Source organism: Lachancea lanzarotensis, scaffold LALA0S08 (assembly GCF_000938715.1).
Source record: "Lachancea lanzarotensis genome assembly LALA0, scaffold LALA0S08, whole genome shotgun sequence".
NCBI lineage: Eukaryota > Fungi > Ascomycota > Saccharomycetes > Saccharomycetales > Saccharomycetaceae > Lachancea > Lachancea lanzarotensis.
In genome coordinates this window covers 154,358-172,948 of record NW_019212886.1, presented here as the reverse complement: position 1 = coordinate 172,948, position 18,591 = coordinate 154,358, and the positions used below count along the sequence as shown (strand labels likewise).

The 18,591-nt window shown below is 45.1% G+C and overlaps 9 protein-coding genes and 2 non-coding genes across 11 annotated transcripts; 5 read left to right on the top strand and 6 right to left on the bottom strand.

Moving 5' to 3' along the window:
* Positions 1 to 465: 465 nt before the first annotated feature.
* Positions 466 to 2,112, bottom strand: LALA0_S08e01882g (LALA0S08e01882g1_1; the record flags this gene model as incomplete). Its single annotated transcript, XM_022771006.1, has 1 exon — positions 466 to 2,112. The coding sequence occupies one exon, from the start codon at positions 2,110 to 2,112 to the stop codon at positions 466 to 468; it is 1,647 nt and encodes a 548-aa protein (XP_022629629.1).
* Positions 2,113 to 3,252: 1,140 nt separating this feature from the next.
* HSP60 (LALA0S08e01860g1_1) lies at positions 3,253 to 4,959 on the top strand (the record flags this gene model as incomplete). The annotated part of the gene is made up of 1 exon (XM_022771005.1): positions 3,253 to 4,959. The coding sequence occupies one exon, from the start codon at positions 3,253 to 3,255 to the stop codon at positions 4,957 to 4,959; it is 1,707 nt and encodes a 568-aa protein (XP_022629628.1).
* Positions 4,960 to 5,264: 305 nt separating this feature from the next.
* LALA0_S08e01838g (LALA0S08e01838g1_1) lies at positions 5,265 to 6,866 on the bottom strand (the record flags this gene model as incomplete). Its single annotated transcript, XM_022771004.1, has 1 exon — positions 5,265 to 6,866. One exon carries the CDS (start codon positions 6,864 to 6,866, stop codon positions 5,265 to 5,267), a length of 1,602 nt encoding a protein of 533 aa, XP_022629627.1.
* Positions 6,867 to 7,318: 452 nt separating this feature from the next.
* Positions 7,319 to 7,431, bottom strand: LALA0_S08e01816r. Its single transcript has 2 exons — positions 7,395 to 7,431; positions 7,319 to 7,355 (listed from the first exon to the last, which is right to left on the bottom strand). It is a non-coding gene; the product is annotated as a tRNA-Pro (tRNA).
* Positions 7,432 to 7,908: 477 nt separating this feature from the next.
* RRN11 (LALA0S08e01794g1_1) lies at positions 7,909 to 9,369 on the top strand (the record flags this gene model as incomplete). Its single annotated transcript, XM_022771003.1, has 1 exon — positions 7,909 to 9,369. One exon carries the CDS (start codon positions 7,909 to 7,911, stop codon positions 9,367 to 9,369), a length of 1,461 nt encoding a protein of 486 aa, XP_022629626.1.
* A 183-nt stretch (positions 9,370 to 9,552) lies between these two features.
* On the bottom strand, positions 9,553 to 11,097 carry HRD1 (LALA0S08e01772g1_1; the record flags this gene model as incomplete). The annotated part of the gene is made up of 1 exon (XM_022771002.1): positions 9,553 to 11,097. The coding sequence occupies one exon, from the start codon at positions 11,095 to 11,097 to the stop codon at positions 9,553 to 9,555; it is 1,545 nt and encodes a 514-aa protein (XP_022629625.1).
* A 510-nt stretch (positions 11,098 to 11,607) lies between these two features.
* On the top strand, positions 11,608 to 12,063 carry LALA0_S08e01750g (LALA0S08e01750g1_1; the record flags this gene model as incomplete). The annotated part of the gene is made up of 1 exon (XM_022771001.1): positions 11,608 to 12,063. One exon carries the CDS (start codon positions 11,608 to 11,610, stop codon positions 12,061 to 12,063), a length of 456 nt encoding a protein of 151 aa, XP_022629624.1.
* A 74-nt stretch (positions 12,064 to 12,137) lies between these two features.
* On the bottom strand, positions 12,138 to 12,542 carry HTZ1 (LALA0S08e01728g1_1; the record flags this gene model as incomplete). Its single annotated transcript, XM_022771000.1, has 1 exon — positions 12,138 to 12,542. One exon carries the CDS (start codon positions 12,540 to 12,542, stop codon positions 12,138 to 12,140), a length of 405 nt encoding a protein of 134 aa, XP_022629623.1.
* Positions 12,543 to 13,061: 519 nt separating this feature from the next.
* PHO89 (LALA0S08e01706g1_1) lies at positions 13,062 to 14,774 on the bottom strand (the record flags this gene model as incomplete). The annotated part of the gene is made up of 1 exon (XM_022770998.1): positions 13,062 to 14,774. One exon carries the CDS (start codon positions 14,772 to 14,774, stop codon positions 13,062 to 13,064), a length of 1,713 nt encoding a protein of 570 aa, XP_022629622.1.
* A 1,109-nt stretch (positions 14,775 to 15,883) lies between these two features.
* Positions 15,884 to 17,827, top strand: PLB3 (LALA0S08e01684g1_1; the record flags this gene model as incomplete). The annotated part of the gene is made up of 1 exon (XM_022770997.1): positions 15,884 to 17,827. One exon carries the CDS (start codon positions 15,884 to 15,886, stop codon positions 17,825 to 17,827), a length of 1,944 nt encoding a protein of 647 aa, XP_022629621.1.
* Positions 17,828 to 18,361: 534 nt separating this feature from the next.
* LALA0_S08e01662r lies at positions 18,362 to 18,435 on the top strand. The gene has a single exon. It is a non-coding gene; the product is annotated as a tRNA-Val (tRNA).
* Positions 18,436 to 18,591: the final 156 nt, after the last annotated feature.

Here is an 18,591-nt window from a genome sequence, read left to right as displayed (position 1 = left end):
AAAGTGATTAATATACAAAGAACCCGGGACCGTCAAGCATTAGGAGCTTGTTGACAGATAAAATTTAATGTATTTGCTTAGTTAATTGTCACTCTGGGAGGCTGGCTTGTATAACTGAACGTGCTAAAACTGTTCAAGATTATCAATGTATTTACTGACACTTAACAAAACGTGGCTTAGAATGGCCGAAATGGCAAATATAGCACGCTAATATTGATTAAAGCTTATGATAGTACCGATTAAATTGCAGTATGGCCCTCTTTCGCTACTCTCACTACCGTTTCTACTGCATGACAGTTTGACTTTGGTAGGTTTGCAGTATATTAATGGTATAATTGTCGCTATTAAGAAATTGTAATGATCAAACGACATATAGGTATAAAATGATGATGAGCGCCTGAAGGTTCAGAGCTATTTCAAATACGACGCTCGATATTGAAGTATACCAGCTACCACCCGCACCTCTTATCTTTTTGCAACTTGTTTCATTCCGGCGGTTATGTCACAAGAGTAAAAAAAGGCAATAGCCACGGTAAACAAAATTGTGTTTGGAACGTATGGTAATCGCGAATTGCCAGTGCGATTCGTTATAGCAGCGATTATCAGAGGTTCCGTCCACCCCGTCAACAGTCCTAGCATTATTTCTAAGCCAAAAAATTGATTTTCCTTTCCCTTTGGCAACATGCTACTGTAAACTACTCGATGTATCGATCTTAGCGCGCTGCTTGTACTCATGAAAAACACAAGACCCACCCAAAACTCCCATCGGTGCTTGAAACCAACTGGACAGTCAGGATTGGCGCCAAGCGCTCCCCAAAAATTCGCAAACCAGCCAAACAACAAAAGGATGCATAGCGACTGCTTGATAAGACTCACGTTCCGAGCGTCAGAAAAACGGCGGCACTGCCAATTGTATATTATCATCCATACTAATGATCCCAGTAAAGCCATAACATTTCCCATCAATTGCCACACAGTATACTCGGCACTGGAGTTGTTCAGTCCAAGCGTAGACCGAAACATGAGAGCATTGACGGATAGGAAATTGGAAAAAGAGATGTTCCAGAGGACCCATGCGATCAAATACTTCAGAACCTCTCTGTGATTCCGCACATCATGCGTAACCTCTTTAAGCTTGTCAAATGGCAGTTTCAAAATAGTTCTAACTTTTGACCCTGACGCATCGAGCTTTAAAACTCGACCCTGCAGATTGGGTATAAAAGGTATTGAAATCAAGCCGACAGTCACTGTCATTAGCCCTGCAATAGTGATTGCAATCATAAAATTTCGAGGCCCGGATAGGTTTGAAGGACCACTGACATGAGTGATCACCACGCCGATGATGAGCGCTATAATACCGCCCAAGTTGCCCATTATTAATCCAAGTGCGCTTACTCTTGATCCGCGCCTCAAAGCTTTGCCACTTGGCTCCTCAGCAGTGACGTCCCGGCCTGGTGAATGACCTGCGGCAATCATGAAAACGGGGATGTAAGAACCCTCGATTATCTGGTACACCGTCTCCACTATCAGCATCAAGCAGTACAATACAGACACTGAGATGAGGGAGGCAGTCGTTTCCTTGTAAAGCGCCGCAAATGGGCATGCAAGCAGTCCAAAAGCAAGCACAGATATCGCCAACATAGTTCTGCGATAGTTACTGTAATCAGCACAAGTCATGACTAGAATGGCTACAAGTCCTTCCAATGCGGTGTAAAGGGCTTTAAGATACAGCACGTAAGAAGTATATTGCACATCAAAGCCGCCAAACGTCACATAACAATTATCTCCACGCGCAGCGCACTGGTTCTGAGAGTTTTTCTGATGACCGAGCGCGTGCGCAAAAGACTGAACCGCTGCGGGCACATAAACTTTGCTCATTGAGGAAGTTGGACCTGTTGAAAAGCAAAGGGACAGCCATGCGAAAAACACTTTATTTTTATTCCATCTGCTTGAATCAACTTCTTCGAGGAGCACGTCGTTTTCAATACCGCTGACGACTTCTATTTGAACAGCCGAACTGTTGTTTTTTTGCTTACCAATTTGCGGATCGTCAAGTTGGCAATGACGGCTGTCTTGATCTTCGAGCCTCGTATACGGGGCATTTAAATCCATGAGCGAAGCGTTGAGTTTGTAAAGTCCCTGGTCGAAATGTTTTCTCGGAAAACCCGGGCCTTATTATACCTTCAAAAGTTTCTGCACGGTCCCATTTCTTGAATAAGTTTCACTTTCCTGGCTTTTGTCAAAAAGTTTAAAACTTGTTGCTGATTTGGGATTTGAGCCGTTGCAGACATTTATGGGGTGTGGTGTATCCGTATCGAGTCGAACCCTGCCTAAGGTCCTGAAACGACGCGATTGGTCTCGGTTTATAAAAGCTGAATTTTCCCATCGGATAGTTTCAAAGACATGAACATTGAAGTAAATACCCACCCCAAATGAGCTCTACAGCGAGCTTTTCTAATGTAAATCGATCGGCGTCAGCACCTCTCGAAATTTAATGGCTAGGTATTTAGTCCCGATGACACGAAATTCATACTGCGTCATACCATAAAATAGCAGAAAATTAGCGAGACAAAAATCAGTGAAGAACCAGTTTCCAAACTTCAAAAAAAGTTCCGAGCTTGTTCATTAGCAGCTGCGTCAAAGCACAGAGTTCTACAACATCGCAGATACACCTGAGGTAGGATTAGCTGGACCCGAAAAAAAAATATTCAAAAACATGCCAGAATTTCCAAAGCTTTTGAACTCCAAAGTCCACACCAAAACCAGTGGCCTTGTACCACGGTTGGACCCAATCGCACAACTATCACGTCCTAAGAAGTAGTCACATCGCTGTATGTCGATCAACTATTATCATATATCACTTTGTACTATTCTGTCACAGAGTCGTAAGAATAGTTTTAGAAATGAAATTTAACGATTTTTAGACGTGGAAAAAAGCACTAGATCCGAAATTTTCTCGCGATGGCAAATTCACAGTCATTGAATGAATTAAGAACCTCTAATGCCTTCACTTCTCCTTCTCATCGCCAGTCAAATATCATTGTTAGCACGCTAGTCTAATAAAACCGGAACTTTCTGGAGAAAACTTTTACCCCGGGTAACAGAAAAGTTGTCGATACTATATAAAGGCCAAGCTCTTCCCCTGACCCCATCGGCCACGCCTTTCGATGCACAAGGCGAGACATCCCGGTAGATTCGTTGACGTAAATCCACCAATTGTACTATATATCAATCGGTTACTGCTTAGGAAAGATGTTGAGAGCCACCAGAGGATCTTTCAGCAAACGCATGGCGTCTGCTGTCCGCCGTAACTATTCTTCTCACAAGGAATTGAAATTTGGTGTTGAGGGCAGAGCCGCTCTTTTGAAAGGTGTAGAAACCCTAGCTGAAGCAGTTTCTGCAACTTTGGGCCCCAAGGGTAGAAACGTGCTGATCGAGCAGCCATTTGGAGCGCCAAAGATCACCAAGGATGGTGTAACAGTGGCCAAAGCCATTGTATTGGAGGATAAGTTCGAGAACATGGGTGCGAAATTGCTGCAAGAGGTTGCTTCCAAGACCAACGAAGCTGCCGGTGACGGTACTACCTCCGCCACAGTTTTGGGACGTGCCATTTTCACGGAATCCGTCAAAAATGTCGCAGCTGGCTGTAACCCAATGGATCTCAGAAGAGGTACCCAAGCTGCTGTGGAAAAAGTCATCCGTTTCTTGAGTGAAAACAAAAAAGAGATCACCACGTCTGCGGAAATTGCCCAAGTTGCAACCATTTCTGCCAACGGTGACGCTCACGTCGGTAAGTTGTTGGCTTCCGCCATGGAAAAGGTGGGCAAAGAAGGTGTCATCACCATTAAGGAGGGAAGAACTTTGGAAGACGAACTAGAAGTCACAGAAGGTATGAGATTCGACCGTGGTTTTATTTCTCCTTACTTCATCACCGATGCAAAGTCCAACAAGGTCGAATTTGAAAAGCCATTGATGTTGCTAAGTGAAAAGAAGATTTCTTCAATCCAAGACATCTTGCCTGCTTTAGAACTCTCTAACCAGACCAGAAGGCCCCTTTTGATCATTGCTGAGGACATTGATGGCGAAGCTTTGGCCGCTTGTATTTTGAACAAGCTCAGAGGCCAAGTCAAGGTCTGCGCCGTCAAGGCTCCTGGATTCGGTGACAACAGAAAAAATACTTTGGGTGACATAGCCATTCTATCTGGTGGTACCGTCTTCACGGAAGAGCTAGATTTGAAGCCCGAAAACTGCACATTGCAACATCTAGGTTCCTGTGACGCCATTACTATCACTAAGGAAGATACCGTTATCTTGAACGGCAATGGCAGCAAAGACAACATAACTGCCAGAGTGGAGCAGATCAAGAACTCGATCGACTTGACCACTACGAACTCGTATGAAAAGGAAAAGCTGCAGGAACGTCTTGCTAAGCTTTCTGGCGGTGTTGCTGTTGTGAGAGTTGGTGGTGCTTCTGAAGTTGAAGTCAGCGAGAAGAAAGACCGTTACGACGACGCTTTAAACGCCACAAGAGCCGCTGTTGAGGAAGGTATTCTTCCAGGTGGAGGTACTGCTTTGTTGAAGGCATGCAAGGTTCTAGAAGAAGTTGAAACTGAAAACTTTGACCAAAAATTGGGTGTTGACATCATCAGAAAGGCTATCACCAGACCTGCTAGAAAAATCATCGAAAACGCAGGCGAAGAAGGCTCAGTCATCGTTGGTAAGATTATCGACGAATATGGAAATGACTTCACAAAGGGATACAATGCTGCCAAGAGCGAGTACACCGACATGCTTGCTGCCGGTATCATTGATCCTTTTAAGGTTGTGAGATCTGGGTTGCTCGACGCCTCCGGTGTTGCCTCCTTGTTAGCTACAACTGAGGTGGCCATTGTGGACGCTCCTCAACCACCAAGTGCTGGACCTCCTGGAGGCATGCCAGGTATGCCCGGTATGATGTAAGCTTCACGATAACAATTACCACCAGTCATCCGGGGTATATGTAGCGACGTTTTTACTTGTAAATATTTGTGATGGTCCAATAGAGACTCTTTGGTACCCCCATTACTCATTAGAAAGTTTGGCAGCTGTGCTGTTTTCGCAATCTTACTCGCACACTACCACAATAACTAGCGTCAGGAACTAAAAGCATTGTAAATAGTTAAAGAACAATAAATATTAAATAAATAATCCCCTCTTGGAATCAAAGTTGGCAGTTTGGAATTGTTAGTGCTCCGAGCTGTGTCTATAAATAAAGAACTCATCCATTATGATTTCTTCTCGTCGTTTTCCTCTTCCTCTTCCTCTTCCTCATCAACGTCAGCAAATGTCATCCAATCTTCGAAACCATCGTCCCAGATCTTGGTACATTCTTGGTCGATCTCTAGAGCGTTGCTGCCCTTCGTGGTCTTTTGATATAATTCGAACTCTTTGTCGTCCAACAAACAGGCATCCAATTCCTTGGTTATAGCTTTGACGTTAAGGCCAATTCCAATGAAAACCAATTCGTTACGACGATCACCGTAAGGCTTTTCAAAGTCTTTCTTGATAAGTTCAATAGCTTCTGGTGGGACGTCATCCAAACCCGAAAAATCGAACCAAGGTAGTCCACCTTTCACTGTGAGCACGGGTCCTGCACTAGACCATTCACCTCTGACGATAAATCTAGTTGCAAGCCAGATAAATCCCTTAGAACGGAGGACAGATCCAAAAGAGGAATTGGCTCTGTTAGCATTGATTTGTGCCTCACTGAGCTCTTCACCGTCTTCACCATCCTCTTCGTCTTCTTCTTCCTCCTCGTCGTCGTCGTTACCTTCATCCTCCTCATCGTCGTCTTCCTCTTCTTCGTCTCCGTCTTCGCCTTGTCCAGGAAATCCTTCACCACCGGCATGTTCGATGACCATGAATTTACTACTTAGAGCTTCATACAGCCTTTGTGGATGGAATGGTCTTCGTTGGCGGTAAACAAAGTTGTTCACGTTGTATTCTACAGTCTCCGGTGTGGGGGACAGGATTTTCCGCTTTTTGTCACCAAACCCTTCGACCACGGTCATTTCGTTGATACTCTGCAACCAACCGGCGGCAGTAGACGCCTTTTCGAAATCGTAGAGACCGGTGTTGAGCACAGACTTGAGTGGGATATCGCAATAGTCTGTCGTCACAATTTTACAAAGCGGGTTCAAGACATGGATCATCTTTTTGATCTTCTGCAGCTTCTTTTTGCCCACCAAACTCTTCTTGTTAAGGATGACGAGGTTACTGAACTCAATCTGGTCGACCATGAGGTCGGTGATGGTACGTTCAGACTCACCCTGACCAGAATCACCCCATCTGTCTGCTAGGAACTTGGTAGTGTTGATGTTGGATAAAAAGTTCAAGGCGTCAACGACCGTGACACAGGTGTCAATCTTGGCAAGGGCTTGAAGTCCTCCCATTTGTGACACTTTTTTCAAGATGGCTTCTTCTTCTTCGGCAATGCCACCGGGCATGTTCAAAAGGATGTCTGAAAACTCCTGGGCAAATGTCTCGGCCACCTGCATGGGTTCTGCAATACCGGTCGATTCGATAATAATGTAGTTGATGTCCCCCATTTCGCATACACGAACAAGTTCTTCTAGCAAGTCACCACGCAGAGTGCAGCAGATGCAGCCATTTTGCAGCTGGATCAATTTTTCCTCCTTTTGGCAAACCCTGTTGTTTTGGATCAAAGCAGAATCGATGTTGATCTCAGACATGTCATTGATGATTACAGCGACTTTATAACCATGGTCTGCCGTTAAGATTTTTTGCAAAAGCGTTGTCTTACCGGATCCAAGAAAACCTGAAAGTAGTGTAATTGGGATCGGAGTCGTTCTTTTACTGGTAGTCATCGTTGTGCGAGGTGGTGAGATGAAAAAGCTTGGCGATTTTACTATACTACACACCGTCTCAATCTTGCGTTCTTATAGCCTGTTGATAACGGGCATCGCATTGAAAGCTGTAACCCTGCAAGTCAAGATTCGTTTGAAAAACTGTCCAACTAAAGGCTTCATCAAACTTGTTAATCGCTACGCATCTAACCATTAGGGTACCGCTGTAGAAGTAAAATTCTTGTAAAAAAAAGTAAAGACCGGAAAAGGTTGATTTTAAGACTTTATCGATGGTCAGTGTGGATTTTGAAGCTACAAATTATTACGAGTTAGACCCCGGTAGCTTGTATTGTGTGTGCGCATACCTTTTAACTTGTTATTCCCTTTCTTCTTGTTCTTGGCACCGACACCGGTTGGTATTAACTACCGATCAATTCAACATCTATGATATTGGGTAGCTAAAAAATTAAAATGGGGCGAGCTGGGAATTGAACCCAGGGCCTCTCGCATGCTTGTGATAAATGGAGTCCGAGTTAAGACTCGAACTTCGCCCAAAGCGAGAATCATACCACTAGACCACACGCCCAATTGTTGAAAATTGGAATGTTTGGAGGGTACCCATAGGAAGAGGAAGATCAGATGACCTGCTAGAGGTAAATTAGTATAGCATACTAAAACCGTACAAGAAGGGATAGTGGCAAAAAGGACTTCTTTAGACTCAGAACTCGCTATATCTGAACTGAATACTCGAGTCTATTATCCAGGGCTATCTTCCGAAACGAGCTTTTGGATTCCGATGAAAACAATGATTTGATGTTTACACGTGATGCTGATCGTTTTGTACGAGTATCATCGAAAATTTGTAGTATACCAATAAAAACAGTAGCTCATCGCATCTCATCTCATCGCATCGCATCCAAAAATCAAGTGCTTGCGTCTCGAAAAACCTCACTGGCTTTATTTCAACCGCTTGCTCTAGCTAAAAGCGCCATAGTCCTCATTATAAATCTCCTTCCACGCTCATGAACTGGATGCTTCCCTGTTGATTCACAGATCAATCTCCATGTTTGAATTACCAACAGTGCAAAACAGCAAGCGAATACGAGCTACGCGCAAACTTCGATACCAATACGTCAATGCACTGCACAGAGAGCATGCCAAACTCCAGGGCCATCTAAACCCCGGAGTGGCTTTACCAACTCCGGAGAATTCGGCTGCAGAAGAAAGCTGCGATGCGGACCCTCAAAGAGCTTCCAGTATCGTGCGCAAAAGGCGTAAAAGAAGACTTCTTGGAGTCTTGGGCTGTGCTGACTCCGACAGCGAGCTTTCCGATGTTGAGCTTCAAAACCATGACGACAATTCTCATCATCACGATAGCGAAAAGGAGTTTTATTCACGGCACGAGAAGCCACAAGAAAGCTTTGAGGTGTGGAAAACCGACCAGCGTTTAGCCGTTCCAATGGCCTCCAGGACAGTCTCGTACGCTGACTGCAGGCAGATTGAGAAAAACGCACACAGAAGGACCATGGCAAAAAACACACACATCCCTAGAACGGCACACTTTCAGTACTCGGCTATGCGAAATGGTCTGGAGGTTAGTATGCCGCCTTCTCCCGCATATCATCATGTCCACTACCGGCAACTGAGCGAACTACTACAAATCAGCATACTGCACAAAAAATGGGAAAACGCCTACAGATGTTTCACCATACTTATTCGTCTGCCCGGCGTTGATATTAGAAGCTTGTGGGGTGCGGGTGCAGCCATACTGGATGCTTTGTCTCAATCAACTAAGGACATTGGTACCACAACTGAATTTTTAGGTTGGCTAAGCAGCATCTACACTTCCAAAAGCAATTTCAATCATAGCATGAACCTTACGTTAGATCCGGTATTCAGATCGGGATCCAAGACGCATAGCGCCAAATTTGTTATCTCTTGGCTATGGGAATCCTTATTCGACGCCTGTTCGGATCGTAACTCTGGCTCCAATAATTTATACGATAACTTCGATAGCCGGCTGCCGAAGCTGATGGAAAAAATCTCGGAAATGGTCTTGTCGCCTCCGTACATGGAGGATCCTGAAATTTGGTTTATTTATGCCCTTTGTCATCTGATATGTGCGGACAAACTCTCTGCTCGGTTCAGTAACCAAAATGAAACATTCAGTGGGCTGGAAAAGGACATAGCAAGAAATCAGGTAACTCAGAGTATCACCAACGCTCATAACTGTTTGAAGAACTGTTTGGACAAAGGCGAGCATTACAAATTTCCCCATCGTTTCATACAAGAGCAACTGTCAGCTTTTGAAAAAAGGCTCTACCAAATCACGAAAGAAAGAAGACCTCAGGAAGGGCTCAAGAGTTCTGAAAATGATTCATCTGAACCCTCGTCTTCAGATCTAGACACTCAGGAACTTCCCGCGCAGGGTCTCTCTCCTATTGTCGATGAAGAGGATGAGGATTTTTTTGGAAGGAGCGGAAGGGTTCATTTTGGATTCGACTCAGATGAAAGCAGTAGTTAAACGGGATTTCTTCACATAAACATAAGACATAACAACGTCACTGTAATAAGCATTTTAATTTTAATACAAAATCAACTAATTTCATGAGAACTATTCTATTTTCGTAACATTCATATCCTAACTACCCGCTCCAAGTTGTGTCACTCCACATCCAAGACCTCCTAGAGCTTTCCTTTGGCAGCATCATTCAGTCCGTGCCCTTTTTTTAAGCTCACCCACTTTCCCTTCCAGGTCCGAGATTCTTCTTTTCAATTTTTCAATCTCCGAGCTGCTGCTCTCAATGGTATCACTAATCACCACCTTTTCATTGGCATGGCTTGTGTCCTCCTGTATTTGATATTCGGGTCTTGATACATGCGTAATCGTCATGGTCTTTTGAGCCCCGGTGACGTCAAAAATCTTTATGGCTGTCCCGTTACAATCCTGCATATCCACCGTGGGAAAAGCATACCATCTGTGTGATCCTGTCGCAGTGCTTGAGGGTGTTGGTAGAAGCGCGCTAGCAGCATTTCTTTGCAAATGCGTATCATCGGCATGCGCAGGATCTGGTGCATTTGGTTCGGTCTCCTGCCGCGACTGTCCTTGAGCAGTTGAAGAGCTCACACTTGGAGCAACGTTTCCATTATCGTCAAAGACCGCAACCCTACATATGGGACATGTTTGAGATCTCTCCATCCAACTTTTTAAGCAGCCCAGATGTAGCGTATGATTGCAAGGAAGCCTCTTGGGCTTCAATCTGGGATGAGAGACCTCATCAGCTGGTAGCATATCATCCATGCAAACAATACACATCTTTTCGTCTGCGGATTCCAGTTCCGAACGAGAAACCGTAGGCAATTTCTCGTCTATTTGCTTATTGCTCCTTAAGGTTTTCCATATCAGACGAGACGTTTGAAATATGGCTAGTGAGTCCCATACAAGGTCCTTCATGACCATGACGGGCATGGAGAGCGAAAAGAGAAGAATTGAGTGTAGACCGACTTTGACACAGCGACAAAGGAGCTCTGAAACCATCTCGTAAATAAATTTACCCTCCAGGCCTGCACCTTCATCTTCATTGTGCGCCTGTGCTCTGCGTATTTGACGCAACTCCACCGCAACAATCAAAGTTTTCAATGCCACCTCTAGCACGTCTACGAAAAGCATTGCAAACTCGGTACCGAAAAGGAGTGTTTCTGTAGACCCATCCAGCATTTTCTTGCCTTTGAGAGTTGCACTTCGATAGAAGTACGAGACTACGGCATAGTCCACCCAAGCCAAAAAACATATGTTGAAGACAAACTTGGAAAAGAGGAGTCTGATGAGTGGCGTATTTTCATCGGTATTTTGGATCACATACTCTAGTCTGTCTCTCAGGACCCAGTGGAACACTTTTACGAAAATTAGCGCTCCTTCAAGAAGAAGCATTCCCAATAGTTCATCGCCGGAGTACATCGAAGTCACAAAGAAGCTACTCACTAAGGTGAATGACAATCTTTCAAAAATGTGTTCGTATTCCAAAAGACGCAATTCTCCGAAGAGCAACTTGGACAGGCCCTTCCACAACAAAATGGTATTGATGATCACGAAATTCCCCTGGATAATCAAATTGATGCCCTGGCATAGTTTCAGCGTCGCTTCCAAATATGAAAGACTAGATTGCAAGCAATTGAACAACGACCAGAGAGCTCCCACGTATGTAGCCAGCGTATACGCTGCAAATTGACTTCTTCTGACACCCGGAATCATGTCAAAGAAGGGCCAAAGACAAATTTAGAAGCTGAGTTTTCCACGCTCTTAACTTTTCAGCACACAATCACACACAATCACAGCTCGAAAGGCCCTTAATCCCAAATTTTCCTGGTCTTGAAACCTTAAACTCCCTTAAGTTCTAGTAACTTGCGCTATAGAAGCTCAAAAATTCAGATTTTTTGGCCGCTTGAAAAGCCTGAACCAGCTACTTCGAACTAACCACTCGGTTCTGCTTCTCTAAATGGTAAAAAATCTTAAAACAACGGCTCTTTCAAGTCCTTTTTGGGTCTTTTTACTGCTCTGAAAGTTGTTGAAGCTATCATCATCAACTTGATAAATTATATTGGCATCTCTCTTACTACTTATATATATACCCGTGTACAAGTTAAAGCCAGAGTGGACAAAAGAGATAAAACAGAGAACTATATTCACCGCATTGGCTTAAGCTTTTCATATTTAACTCTAGGAGAGAACAAGTGAGTAATTGTTGCAAGTTTCCCGATCACAATGAGTGCTTTGGCTGTGAAATTGGGAACTTTGCTGATCAGACAGGTTACTCGTCCGGTAGCGAACGTGCTAAAAGCGCAGGCCAAACAACACGACAAGTTCAAAGAATTGTGCGTTGGTTTAGCCCAGAGAATGCATCGGCTGGATGCCAGAATGAGGTCCCGGCTCAGTAAAGCCGATAATGAAATCAAAGTACGGCCGTTGAACGACGCTCGAGCCGTGGAAAACGGTGCAACGCTTCTGAGTGAAGCGTTTGTATTCGGGGTCACTGGCAGCGTGGTGGTGTGGGAAACTTTGAGACAACGTACAAAGGAGCTGAACAGACGGGACCAAGTGGCCAAAGATATCCGGTTTTTGCAAGATGAGATCGAAGAACTGAGAGCGGCGGTGAGCCGTCCAGTCACCCAACAACTACCGCACACGAACGGGGACAACCAGAAAATTTCCCAGAAATAATACATTCCCTCTTCTCAATCATACACAGTAAAAGGACTAGATATGGTACACACAGGCAGAGACACTCATAAAACTCAGTTTTTCGCGCCCTTGCGCTCCACCTTCAGCAACAACGCCTTGTTGATGTGGGGCAAAACACCTCCCGACGCGATCGTGGCCCGCACCAGCGTATCCAGCTCGTCGTCGCCACGGATCGCCAATTGCAAATGACGCGGTGTGATACGCTTGACTTTCAAGTCTTTGGCTGCGTTTCCGGCCAGCTCCAACACTTCAGCCGTGAGATATTCCAGCACCGCAGTCATGTAAATCGCCGATTTCGACCCGACCCTAGTTCTCCCGGCCGCATTCCGCTTCAAGTACCTCTTGATTCTTCCCACTGGGAATTGTAGTCCTGCGCGGGCTGAATGCGTTGTTGATCTCAAATTAGACCCTGTTTTCGCGCCCGATTTGCCCTTTCCGCCGTGCGCTTTTCCAGACATATCTATTACTGGCTTTCAAGCTTGTGTTTCTGGTTTAACCACGCCCGTTTGAAGAGTATCTTCCAGTTATTTGGTGGTCAAGTTGGTAGTGAAATGGGTAGTTCAAAGCGTTTGTTTATTTCTTATAGATGAGAGAGCTCATTATGATCTTAAGAAACACACGCGATTGTGGAGCGGGTAACGGCTGGAGGCTGGATGATTGACTAGAGATATGACTAGATTATTGAGTCTTGGAAGGACTCGAGGAAAGAGTCGAGAACCGACTCGATATATGACTCTATAACCGACTCGATTATTGAGCCTCTCCTCGACTCGAGATAAGATGTCACTGGTGTCACTGGTGACAGTGGAAACCATAAAACATGCGCCAACCCCAAAGCTTGGTTTCCGATAACCACTACTTTAGCTTACCGGCTTTCATCATTTTAGATAGTCCTATTCTTGAACATTCTGTAAATACATACTAATACCCATAAAACTGGGATACACACCTATGATACCCAAGACAGTGGTGTCACTTCAATTCATCTGGTATTCGCCGCCAAAATGAGGAGCATTGAGAATTATACCATTGAGGATACCAGCGATCAACCCAGCAATCGGCAATGTCAGAAACCACCCCGAGTAGCACCATGCCACCATTCTCCAATTCACGGACTTCACGTCTTTGTTGCATAGACCTACGGCAACAATACCTCCCACGGCAATCTGTGTGGTTGATGTGGGGATCGCCAGCTGCGTGGCCATGACGGTAGTGATGGCAGCGGCCAGTTCGATCGAAAAGCCTCTGGAAGGAGACTGTAGAATGATTTTGTTACCGAGATTTTTGATGATATTGTAGCCGTATGTCCAGCATCCGAGAACTAAAGCGGCAGCACAGTATGCCAAAATCCAAACCGGTACATCGGACTTGGATCCGGTCCGGTTTGTTTGCCAGATCTCGTACACGGCAGACAAAGGCCCACTGGCGTTTGCCACATCGTTGGCACCATGCGCGAACGACATGGTGGCCGCAGTGATTGCCTGCAGCACCGAGTACACGTATTCAACACGGTTGTCGTAGAAATGAGATCTTTTGTACATGTCCTGAAGATCACCAGATAGCATGTCTTTATCGTTCACCTGGGCGCTGAGAACATCTTGGGTCCATCCATGAGAAACCATGAGCCACAGTAACCGAGGCCATGCTTTTGGACCCTTGGTTAGCATGCTCCACCACAATTGTTTGGTGGACATTTCGGGAGTTTTCTCGTCTGCAGACACGGTCTTGGTGGATTCGCGGTCCACATCAGTCTTGGATTGGCACACAACTTTGTTCTCTTCATCTTCCGTACTCACGCTCGATTCCTCAGGTACACGTCTTCCCTTGTAGTAGTCGATAGTGAGTTCGTGGCCCTCCGGCATGGGAGTGATATCGCTGGTAGATTTGAAGTAAAACGACGGCCCTTTAAAAATGTCAAGAAGCGTCAAGCTCCAGTCCTGATGTAGCAGTTTTCTGCGGTAAAATGGATACAGGAAAATAAAGTAGAAAGTGGAGGCTACTAATCCGGTGAGAACGATAGACAAAGCTGTGGTTTGACCTGACAAATCGTCCAAGTGCAAATTGGGAGATCCTTTCCATACGATAAGCATGGTCAAGATGGAGAAAGTGACAAAGACTAGAAAGCCAACCAAAAGTAGCGCATTCTTAATGGATCTTTCGATGGGTTTGATGCGTAAAACAGTTACGTTTGATATTAGGAAAACAACGGCGGTGATGGCGCCTGCAAGCACAGGAGCGATAAACCACGAAGCAATAATCTGGGAAACACCGTTCCAGCCCCAATGGACACCTTTGGCACCACCTGCGGCGATACCGGCACCAATGGTGCCTCCAACGATGGAGTGTGTTGTGGACACTGGAAGTCCGATGGCGGTTGCGATGGTGAGCCAGGTTGACGATCCAATCAACGCACAAGCCATGGTGAGCATCAACACTGCAGGGTCCTTCTTGTAGACGGCGGCATCGATGATATTGTTTTTGATAGTACTGGAGACTCTAGCACCGGCCAGGACGGCTCCCAGGAACTCACACAGCCCTGCCAGCACCATGGCCTGCGGATAGGTCAGGGACCGCGACGAAATCGACGAAGCGAACGAGTTTGCCACGTCGTTGGCGCCGATATTGAAGGCGTCCAAGAACCCAAACACCATGGCGATGCCAAAGATGTAGTCAAATTGATGTAGCACCATTGTAGTTGTTTTTGACACTTATTGCGGTTGGATGATTGGTGAACAAAGAGAGGGAATAACTTCTCTCAATATTCACACTACCGCCAGAAAACTAAGCTTTAAATACCCAAAAACCATCTATTGCACTAAGCGTGTAATAAATCAACACACGACGTGAGGGAAAGGGTCCACGAGCCCAATTTCATTTACATCACCACATCGTGGACCCTTTCCTTCCACTGCTGGTTCTTCAAGCCTGGTGGTGATTGACCGGTAATAATCTATGTAAAGTGGATCGACGTGGTTACCGTAGCAACGACGTTAATTTATATGCAGGGTCCAGTTCTCGAGGGAAAAAAGAAGTAGAAACGAAAAAAAGAGGCGCACAGGAGGAACGGTGCATTTATTGTGTGTTCAACGTCAATAGACGTGTTCGTAGCAGGATGGTCGAAAACGTGGGGCGTAGGAGAGAGGGAGGGTGAGGGGAGAAGTAGTTATTGGTACGAACGAGGCGGAGCCTGAGGGAAGCAAGTGTGCGTGGTGGGGGGTATATAGAAAGTGTTTATATTGATTGAACGTGTACATGCTCATGGAGATGGTATGTACTCTTGAGGGTTTACGTGCGTAAAGCTTGCAACGGAATCGACTACATCTGGAGCATTTTTGTCCGTTGTTTGCCATATCCATGGATAGATCACCTGACTTGTCACGTACAGAATGCTTTACTTCTGTCACATGATCGGAAGTCCAATACACTCCCCTCACTTCATACGAGACTCGGAGATTTTTATTTTTAGAAGGCAGGCGCAAGCGAGATGATGAATAATAATATTAACAAATTATTATTACTTCGAGAGATGTGAAAAGAATATAGAAAGCATCAACTGGTGTTGTAGTCCCGGAGTTTGCACTAGAATAGCCCTTAAAAAGCTCAATTAAAGCATCGTAGGTTCGTATCCAAACCTGTAAATCGAATCTAAAAAGATTGGCTCGAATTCTGGCTTTCCAAGCGTCTTTCTAGCTTCCGTTTAGCACACTTTTTGACGCCTATATAGAAAGACACATCCGAAATTCCGAAATTCCGAAAAAATAAAAGAGATAGCCTTTAGCTGTCATAAAAACTCATCATCATGCATTGGCAAATAGCGTTTGTTACCGCGGTCGTCCTGGACACTGCGTTCGCCTGGTCGCCAAGTAATAGTTACGCTCCTGCCAACGTCAGTTGCGCCAACGACATTTCCCTGGTTCGTGAAGCTTCTGGGCTTTCCAATAACGAAACGGAATGGTTGAAAAAACGAGACGCGTACACCAAAGATGCCCTCAGATCGTTTTTGGATCGCGCTACCCAGAACTTCACAAATTCGTCGTTGGTCGAGTCGCTCTGGAATTCTGACAAAGTGCCCAAATTGGGTGTCGGTTGCTCTGGTGGTGGATACAGAGCAATGCTCAGCGGAGCAGGTATGCTTTCCGCAATGGACAACAGAACCGTGGGAGCCAACAAACACGGTCTGGGAGGACTTCTGCAAAGTGCCACGTACCTGGCAGGGCTTTCCGGTGGTAATTGGCTCGTGGGGTCGCTTGCGTGGAACAACTGGACCTCGGTGCAAGACGTCATCGACAGTCGTGGCCAAAGTGACGAACTGTGGGATATAAGCAACTCGATTTTGAACCCTGGCGGGATCAATATCCTAAGCAGTGCGTCGCAATGGGATCACATCTCGGACGCCGTCGAGGCCAAGCAAGATGCTGGCTTCAACACTTCCCTCACAGACGTGTGGGGCCGTGCGTTGTCCTATAACTTTTTCCCCACACTTTACCGCGGCGGAGAGGCCTACACATGGTCCACTTTGAGAGATTCTGACGTTTTCAAAAACGCTGAAATGCCTTTTCCCATCTCAGTGGCTGACGGAAGATATCCTGGAACCGAGATTGTAGACTTGAATTCGACTTTGTTTGAGTTCAATCCATTCGAAATGGGTTCGTGGGACCCATCTTTAAACGCTTTCTCTGACGTCATGTACCTAGGTACCAACGTTTCTAATGGTACACCAGTCACCCAGGGCAAGTGTGTGGCGGGCTTTGATAATGCAGGCTTCATAATGGGCACATCATCAACCCTTTTCAATCAATTTTTGCTACAATTGAACACAACCTCATTGAGCTCGTTTATAAAAGGAATCGTTGGTGATTTCTTAAAGGACTTGTCAGGCGACTACGACGACATTGCCATTTACAATCCCAACCCTTTCAAGGATATCCCATACGTTGCATCCAACTACAGTCAGAGTATTGTGGAGTCTGAAAATTTGTTTTTGGTTGATGGTGGTGAGGATGGAGAGAATATTCCATTGGTCCCCATGCTACAACAAGACAGAGATTTGGATGTGATCTTTGCCTTGGACAACAGTGCTGACACTAACGAATACTGGCCAGCTGGGCTTTCCTTGATATCAACTTACGAACGTCAATTCGGTCCTCAAGGAAGGGGCCTGGCTTTTCCTTATGTCCCAGATTTTGACACGTTTGTCAACAGTGGCTTGAACTCTAGACCAACCTTTTTCGGTTGCGACGCATCGAACTTGACAGATTTGTCACACACTCCTCCATTGATCGTCTACATGCCTAACAATCGCCAGTCTTACAACTCCAATACCAGTACTTTCAAGATGTCGTACAGTTCAAGTCAGCGTATGAGTATGTTCCAGAATGGATTCGAGGCCGTCACTCGCAACAATTTGACTGATGATTCTGGATTTGCAGGTTGTGTTGCGTGCGCCATTATGAGAAGGAAGCAGGAATCTTTGAACGCTACTTTACCACAGGAATGTACAAAGTGCTTCCAAGACTACTGCTGGAATGGGAAACTTTCAAATGCGGACTCTAATGTCACTAGCCAAGGAGCCTACACTGGTTCGATTTCTTTCCAGACTGATTCCGCAACGTCAGCAGGTTCCTCATCCACCTCAGCTTCCAGCAAGAAGAAAAATGCTGCGCCATCAATGGCTGAATCTTACAATTCTGGCTGGATAATTGCATTCTCAACTTTGTTAGGCACCATACTGGGACTACTTTGAATTAGCGATCGAAGCCCTACACTCATGAATACATACATATTATAACTACAGATGTTCAAGACACAGACGCATTTCTGCTGATGAAGAGCTTATGACTATCGAATGATTAAGAAACTCAGCATTCTATAAACAAATTGAGGTTATCGATGGATCAAGGAATCGAATGACAGTGATCACCATCAAAACAAGAAAATATTAAAAACGGGAAAAGTTTAGAAAGCACCCGGTCTAAGAGAGATGATGGGAGCTAGAACAATAAGAACTCAATGCTTTGGTGGATATCTATCTGTTACTCGAATCAATTATGAATCCTTTTCGCTGACGCCTTGAAATGCGTGCTAGTTATCACCAACAGGGGAACTGACACACTCAGAAATAGTTTTTCGTCTTACAAGGTCTCTAACAAGAGCATATAATTCGATGAAATAACGAGGGAACCAAGCTCAAACAGATAGAAGCAGTTGTCCTCCAAAGAGCGTTTTTAGACCAACTTAAGGAACATGTTGATAACGAACTATTTTGACACTCATAAATGGTTTCGTGGTCTAGTCGGTTATGGCATCTGCTTAACACGCAGAACGTCCCCAGTTCGATCCTGGGCGAAATCATTTTTTGCTGGTTTTTTTCGAAGTTTACACAGTATCTGCTTTGATGTTCACCACGGACACCAACGCTGCCATGTTGATTTCCATTGAACTTCCCACTTCCCGATCTTTCTTTAAATCATAGGCAAAACAGATGACCAAACACCTGAACATGACTAA